The sequence below is a fragment of the Callorhinus ursinus genome, unplaced genomic scaffold, assembly GCF_003265705.2.
Source record: "Callorhinus ursinus isolate GAN/ISIS: 27379988/994484 unplaced genomic scaffold, GSC_fseal_2.0 scaffold12, whole genome shotgun sequence".
Lineage (NCBI taxonomy): Eukaryota > Metazoa > Chordata > Mammalia > Carnivora > Otariidae > Callorhinus > Callorhinus ursinus.
The window spans coordinates 33,376,614-33,384,746 of NW_027397074.1; the positions used below are offsets into that span (position 1 = coordinate 33,376,614).

At 43.5% G+C, this 8,133-nt stretch overlaps 1 protein-coding gene across 1 annotated transcript in view; it reads right to left on the reverse strand.

Annotated features, from left to right (window-relative positions):
* The window catches only part of CRPPA (CDP-L-ribitol pyrophosphorylase A), a 408,855-nt gene extending 403,712 nt beyond the window's left edge, over positions 1 to 5,143 (reverse strand). The window contains exon 1 of the mRNA XM_025873381.2: positions 4,667 to 5,143. Within this exon, the coding sequence (XP_025729166.2) occupies positions 4,667 to 4,905 (239 nt within the window). The 5' untranslated portion in view covers positions 4,906 to 5,143. The remainder of the gene's footprint in view (positions 1 to 4,666) is intronic.
* Positions 5,144 to 8,133: the final 2,990 nt, after the last annotated feature.

Sequence of the window (8,133 nt, forward strand, 5' to 3'; positions counted from 1 at the left end):
CAATCCTCAAATTTGTATGGAACCCAAAAAGACACCAAACAGCCAAAGCAATCTTGAAAAACAAAACTGGAGGAATCACAATTCCTGATTTCAAGTTATATTACAAAGTAGTAGTAATTAAAAGAGTATGGGGGTACCTGCCTGGCTCAATTGGTAGAGCACGTGACTCTTGATCTTGGGGTTATAAGTGTGAGCCCCATGTTAGGTGTAGAAATTACTTAAAAAAATAAAATTAAAAAAATAATTAAAAAATAAAACAGTATAGCAGTATAAAAATACACATAGATCAATACAACAAAAAAAAACAAAAATAAATGCACAATTACATGGTCAATTAATCTTGTCAAAGGAGGAAGGAATATACAATGGGCAAAAGATAGTTTCTTCAATAAATGATGTTGGGAAAATTGGACAGCCACATGCTGAAGAATGAAACTGGACCACTTTCTTTCACCATACTCAAAAATTAATTCAATTGTAAGACCTGAAACCATATAAATCCTTGACAGAATATAGGCAGTAACCCGACACTGGCCATAGCAACATTTTTCTACTTACGTCTCCTGAGTTGAGGGACTACATCAAAATAAAAAGTTTCTGCACAGTGAAGTAATCAACAAAACTAAAAGTTAAGGGGCACCTGGATGTCTCAGTCAGTTAACAGACCACCTCTTGATTTGAGCTCAGGTCATAATCTTAGGGTCCTGGGATGGAGCTCCGAGTTGGACTCTGGGCTGGATGTAGAGCCTGCTTAATATTCTCTCCTTCCCTCTCCTTCTGCCCCTCCCCCTCCTAAATAAATAAAGTCAACCTACAGAATGGAAGAAGATATTTGCAAAGGACATATCTGATAGTTAATGTCCAAAATATATAGAAAACAAAATTCAACACCCCGAAAACAAATAATCCAATTAAAAAATGCAAAGACATGAACACACATTTATCCAAGGAAGACATACAAATGTCCAAGAGACACATGAAAAGATGCTCACCATCACTCATCATCTGGGAAATGCAAATCAAAACCACAAGATACCACCTCACACCTGTCAGAATGGCTAAAATTAGTAACACCAGAAACATCAAGTATTGATAAGGATGTAGAGAAAAAGGAAGCCTCATGCACTGTTGATGGGAATGCAAACCGGGGCAGACACTGTGGAAAACAGAATGAAGATTCCACAAAAAAGTAAAAATAGAACCACTATGATCCAGTAACTGCACTACTGCTATTTACCTAAACAACACACACGCAAACGCACTCATACTCACACTCATACCATGGAGTCAAAGTTACTAAAACAGGACTTCCACTGATTTTCCAAGTGGCAAGAAAGCAACCCAACTCAACCACAAAAATCAGTTTCCTTAAGACAAACACATACCAATCAATAAAACAGATTAATAGTTTTTTTAAAGCAATAATTCTTTCAGAAACTCTGGTCATAAACCAATAGTTATATAAGAGACCAGGACACTTGACCTCAGTTCCTTGTTAGTACAATGGGGGCAAAAAAAAAAAAAAAAAAAGTTATTTTCAGTGATTGAAGAACAGGTGCTTTAATATATACCATGTTGTTTGAGAAGACATTCCCTTGATTTTCCCTTGGAAGCTAAGGATCTCATCATTCCACACAGCAGTCTTGCTCTTAATTCCTCCATGGCCATGGAACCCCTTACTCAGCCATTGGCTGTGCTGAGTCAGAAAATGAGCCTCCAGCATTCTGACAGCAATCTAGGAGTTTAAAGCTTTCTTTTGAAGGTTTCAACCGGTTGGGTTTTGTGTTTTTTTGGTTTGATTTTTTTTGTTGTTTGGTTGTTTTTCAGCTGTCTACCCCACCTTGCGAAGTATCCTGTAGCTCTAATTCCTGAACCTTTCCAAGGGCCTGGGACTTCAACCAAAATGCTTCTTCGCAGCTGTTCCCACTTCCCTAGGACTGCTAAGTCTGATTGATTACCATGCTGTTCTTCCAACATTTTGTCATCATCTTTTATCTACTCCAGCACCTCTTACATTTTCCCTTGTGTGGCTATACTATTTCTAGTCTCTTTGGGTGGGTAAATGCAAGACTGGAAATAATGCCATTTAAACATGTGTTTAACTCAAACCAAAACTAGCTACATTTCTTTACATTTCCCTAACCCCAATTTAAGAATTATAGGCCAATGGGGCACCTGGGTCGCTCAGTCATTAAGCGTCTGCCTTCGACTCAGGTCACGATCCCAGGGTCCTGGGATCGAGCCCCGCATTGGGCTCCCTGCTCAGTGAGGAGCCTGCTTCTCCCTCTCCCACTCCCACTCCCCCTGTTTGTGTTCCCTCTCTGTGTCTGTCAAATAAATAAATAAAATCTTCAAAAAAAAATTGTGGACCAAACTTCAGAGGTGAAAGCTCTTGTACACTGTAGCTTTATATTGGCTCAAAATTCCAGAAGACAGATCACACCATAAGGGTCATTTTTTCTTGACTATCCTTCTTAGTCAAGATTAACTAAGAAGATTACTCACAGCAACTTCTCTGTGAGATGGCAAAAGTTTGAGAAAGGAAAATCCTAACTTATGAGGGACAAAGGAGCTTTGAAATCAAATTCTACACAATCCATATTCACAACTCTCAGAGGTCAAGGAGAGCAGACACTGTCCTAAAATAAACCAGATGACAGACTGTGGTGATACCCAATTACAGCTTTTCCGATTTGGGATACTGAGAGCTGTGCTTCCCCTTAGTAAATGGTAAGCATGCATAATTTCACCAAAGACCAAAAGGTAAGAATTTTACAATTCACTTTATGCTTCCATTTCCTTTCCTTATTTGAACCTGAATAAATCAGGGGGATGAAATAACCTAGGCTTTGGAGCACCATGCTCCAGGAAGCCTATTAGCAGTCAAGAGAATGCCCTTCCTTTAGGAAATTGCTCAGAAGCACCCATACCTAAACCCCTATAATGCAAGGTTTCCAAGGATTTCCTGAAACACACCCCAAATATAAGCATCCCTTAAGTTATTCAGGCATTTTAACAGTGACAAAAATGAGCCCCAGAGTATTTCAAAATGGAGATTTAAGTAGTTACTATTAGAATTGTATCACTGCTGTTATCAAAAGAAAACACATTCCCCCTTTTCCATAAACAAGGTCTTCCCGGAACATTCTTTTACTTTAAAAGATTTTTCCAGTAACCACCTATCTCAGGCTCCCTCAGAAGATGCAAACATGCTAATAATCCGAATTTCCTTCACAGGAAGGAAAATTAAATGTAAAAAACACCGCATTCCGCTACATCTGGTAATTAAGCAGTTCGATTCTGCTGGCCAAAATCCATTGTTCCTGTAATACTACCTACATAATGAGCTATGTTGTCATAAGGTCTAGCATCCAATACTGTAGTTAAATGATGCATACGCAGATAAAAGGTAGACTACACAATAGGGGGTAGGCACCTGGAACTGTTTCAGTGTTTGTCTGAGTTTCAGATGGAACCACCAACCTGATTACTTGAATCAAGGGTGATCAGGACTCTTCACCCTTCCGTTTTCCAAATGCCAACATTTAGGAAGATAAGCATACACAAAGCAACGTGGGCCCTTTGGCTTCTGTGGTGTGTGCAGCATGGTGGGGCAGGGAGATCTTTTCTGGGTAACAGGCCACTGTCCTTTGATTAGTAGCAACTCATTAGCTTAGTCTTCATCAAAGCCACCTGCAAAGGCTATGCTAAAAGAGGTCATCTCTCTTGAGATACAAAGGGCTCATTTCAAGGTTTAACGGCCTATCACAATACCACCCTGGCTTCAAGACGTTTCAACACCTTCCCAACACGTCAAAGGACCTTTGCAACTTGCCCTATTTCTACCCCTCCAGCCTCACCGCACGCTCAGTCATACTACTGGCCCTCTAAAGCAAGATGGATAGCACACCCCCTTTTCACCTGAGGCTCCCCTAGTCCTCCCACCACCATTCCCTCTCCAGATCCCCTACAAGTCAGTGCATTTTGTAACAGGATAAAGCACAAATTGGCCTTAACTTCAGAATCTCGCCCCCTTAAGTCCATATCCACGTTGAAAAGCTTGGATTAAATTCTGCCCCTCGGTACACTTTCAGCACCTCTTAATCAACACAGGGTCCTAAGAGATACTTCGCTAGTGTTTATAAATGAATGGATAAAGCGAACAAAGGCTCGTATAGTCAGATGCACAGGTAAAACTCCAATTCACGCATGCACGGAGAGCGCACATAAGAGACCGAGAAAAAGGCAGAGGCAGAAGAGACTCCTGAAAAGGCTTGCTTGTCATCAGGCCACCCTGGGGCCACTGTTAAGACTAAATGCCTCTTAGTCCCAACGCATGCTCTCCTTCCTTAGTCCAACTCCGCGAGCCGGGCTCCCCCCAGCCCCCCGCCCGACGGCCTGGGCACAGAAAGGGCTCTGTGGGGCAGCCCCCGCTTGCATGCCAGTCTGTTAGAAGAGCAGAGCCGCCCATCTCTAAACTGCAAGCGCGGACAGAGCCCGAGTCGGCGGCGGGGACTGAGCGGGTGGGGTGGGCCCCGCAGTCCGCCGAGAGAAGGCGCCAGCGCCAAAGCACCACCAGGGGCAGGTGTCGCGGGCCGCCCGAGGCGGGCCGGGAGGGAGCGGGAGACCGGGTCGGGGACCGGGGGCGCGCCTGGCGCCGCATTACCTCTCCAAGGCCTGCAGGGTGTAGCTGATGAGCGGCCTCTCCAGGATGGGACAGAACTGCTTCGGGGTGGGGACGCCCATCCTCTCCCCGCTTCCCCCAGCCGGCAACACGGCAGCCACGGCGGGAGCGCGGCGCCGGGGCTGGGCCTCGGCAGGGTGCAGCGAAGAGGCCGCGGCCGCTTGTTCCGCGCCGCGCGAGTCGCCGGGACAAGGCCCCGGTGCGGCGGGCCTGGGCTCCATGGCGGCGGGCGGCGCGGCAGGCCTGGCTCGCCCTGGGCCCAAGCGCCCCGCGGCTGCTCGGGACCTCGGCTGGGATAGGGGGTAAAGGAGAAGGGCGGGTGAGGGCGGACGGCGCCCTTGCGGAGCAGCAAGGGCCAGGCCGCGGCGTGTCCCCAGGGCACGCTCCAGCCGCCGAGCTGCTTCTCGTCGCGTCCTCGGCCCCTGCACCGAGCCCAGCGCCCCCGGCAGGCCTGAGTTCCGCGCCTCCTCGCTGCTCTGGCGGGCCACGCAGTCGCCTCGGGTGGAAGTGTCAGCCCTCCGTACATGTCTACGGGGCCCCTTAAACTTAACAGCTGTGCGGAGGCTGTAGCTGTCAGGACGCCCTCCAGTCCCTCTCCCCTTAAAGACATTTGGATTCAAGTCACAGGATGGGAGAAACGTGCACCTCGATTTCTCCCTTTAAGCTCGTGAGGCTTAAAGGTTCCACCTTCTGGTTCCACCTCAGAAAAGACGGGTGGATGGGCAAATGTTATTATGAACCGTATATATGAACCAAACTGCCGCGGATCTCAAATTTGTCTGCAAATTGGAACTACCTGGGGAGGTCCGAAAGTGTTGACACCTGTGTCCTACCCTCAGCCCCTGGGATTTAATTAGTCTGCTGGGGGGCCGGAGTTTTAGAATGTTTTCAAAGATCCCCAGCTCATTCGAATGAGCGGGCTCATTTGGGGCCCACAGAGTCAAAGCAATAACACTAACAATTGCTGAACAAGCGACACACATTAGCTCATTTAATCTCCAGGAGAACCCAACTATTATTGGGGTTTTGTTTTTTGGTTTGGTTTGGTTTTTACAGAGAAAGAAAAAAGGTTGTAATGTTCAAATAACGTGTAAAATTGCACAAGTGGCAGATCTGCCTTTAGGCCCTTTCACGGAAGTACAGCCTGAGTTGAAGGATTCCAGGCCTGGAATTTAGTGCTGTCCTTGCTGGTCGCCTTTACCAGAAAAATGTAGTCAAGTACTTGGAATGTCAGAGCCCATTGTATTAGGTCCCTGGAATGTAAACTCCATGAGAGTAGGATCCTTACTTCTTTGGTTTGGGTTTTGTGCCCAGCTCCTGAAATAGAAAAGAAGTTTAACAAGTATGTATTGAATGAACCGATGGAGTCACTTTATCATAATTGAAGTATATTTATTAATATTTGCTAATTTAATCTTCACCTATAAATAGTTAATTTGAGATTGATTTTTAAAAAAAGAATCTTTTAGGCGCTGAAAATATTATCAGGTTATAATATTCCAACCCAGTATTTTTACCCATTTTTCCCAATTTAGGTTAAAGATAAAATTAAAATAAAATGTCTCTTTTATTTATCAGTGACTGAACATGCTTTTAATACATTCAATACACTTATATTGTCAGTACACGAGTTTCAATATAGAAGTACTTTTAGGGGCGCCTGGGTGGCTCAGTTGGTTAAGCGACTGCCTTGGGCTCTGGTCATGATCCTGGAGTCGCGGGATCGAGTCCGGCATCGGTCTCCCTGCTCAGCGGGGGGTCTGCTTCTCTCTCTGACCCTCTTCCCTCTCGTGCTCTCCGTCTCTCATTCTCTCTCTCAAATAAATAAATAAAATCTTAAAAAAAAGTACTTTCAATACAAAAGTAACAAAAAAGTACTTTTATTATAATTAGTGTTTAGCTCCATTATAATTGCAGTTTGTCATATCACTGACTCTTAGCTGAAAAATAAGCATCATAATACACTTGACTTGGTAGCACCACCACACCTGTGTCTGGCCTATACTGGACCCTCAATACCTGTTGACTAACTGAATGGGTAAATGAATAAAGGAATCTATACAGAAGCAGAAATGCAAGTCAAATCATTGTTTCTATTAATATTAATCTTAGTTACCCTTTTTAATCTAACAGTGGAGTTAAAGCTATTTTTCACTTTTTTTAAGATTTATTTTAAAAGAGAGACAGGGAGAGAGAGAGAGAGAGAGAAATCACAGAAGGGGGAGAAGCAGGTTTCCCGCTGAGCAGGGAGCCGGATGTGGGGCTCAATCCCAGGACCCTGGGATTATGACCTGAGCTGAAGGCAGACACCTAACCAAATGAGACACCCAGGCATCCCTATTTTTCATTTTCTTAATCTTCAGCAAAAAACGCATAGTAATAAAAGTCTTATATTAATTGCTATGTATTAATAATAATTAAATCTTGACAAATTTTAGCAAGAATCATGTTTTATTGATTTAGTTTTGTTTCAGAGCAAATATGTTAATTTTGCTCTGTTCACTATGAATCTTAGATCTTTTATACTGTATGTTGACAATATTTAAGACTCGTATTGAAAGTAAAGGACAGACTGTTCATTTGTCTATCACAGTATAAGAAGCAACATTTTTTCTGTATCTTTTTCTATAGATATAAGTAATTAGTTCCTTATTATGCATATTTTGGGTAAAAAATATAGTTTCCATGTAGTTTTATACCAAGTTGTAGCAGCCACATTACGAAATTATCTTCTCTGCAACAAGTAGCTAAAAGTGCCTACCTTGGAAAGTGAGATCCTCTATGACCCACTGGTAATAACCACTCTGCAGTATCAGTTGATAGGTTTAGAAAAAATAAACCCCAACTGTATCACAATGCAGAGCACACAAAGGGGAAAGTTCTTGGAGTGGTTTTTGGTCTGAGCTTCTGTGGTAGGTAAAATAATGGTCTCCCAATGTTGCCCATGTTCTAATCCCTGAAACCTGTGAATATTTTACCTGACCTTATAAAAGGAACATTGCAGCTGCGATTAAATTAAAGCCCTTCAGTTGGGGAGGGTCGCCTGGATGATCCAAGTGTGTCCAATAGAATCGCAAGTGTCCTTATAAGAGAGTGGTCAGAATCAGAGAAACAAGTGTCAGGATTGAATTGTAGGTCAGAGTGATATGAAGCTATGCGTCAAGGATGCCAGGAGCTTCTAGAAGCTGCATAGAGCAAGGAACCAAATTCTTCAACCAGAAATTCCAGAAAAATGTAGCCCTGCCACCCCATTTTGAGATTGCTCACATCTACAACACTTAGATAATAAACTTGTTTGTTTTAAGCCACTCTATTTGTGATCTGTTACAACAAACACAAGAAACTAATACAGTTTCATGCTCAGGAAAACCTTCCAACTTACAGGTTGACTGACTATAATCTCCAAATGGAGTTATACATAGTTAGAAATATAGTGATGTGACTGAAGA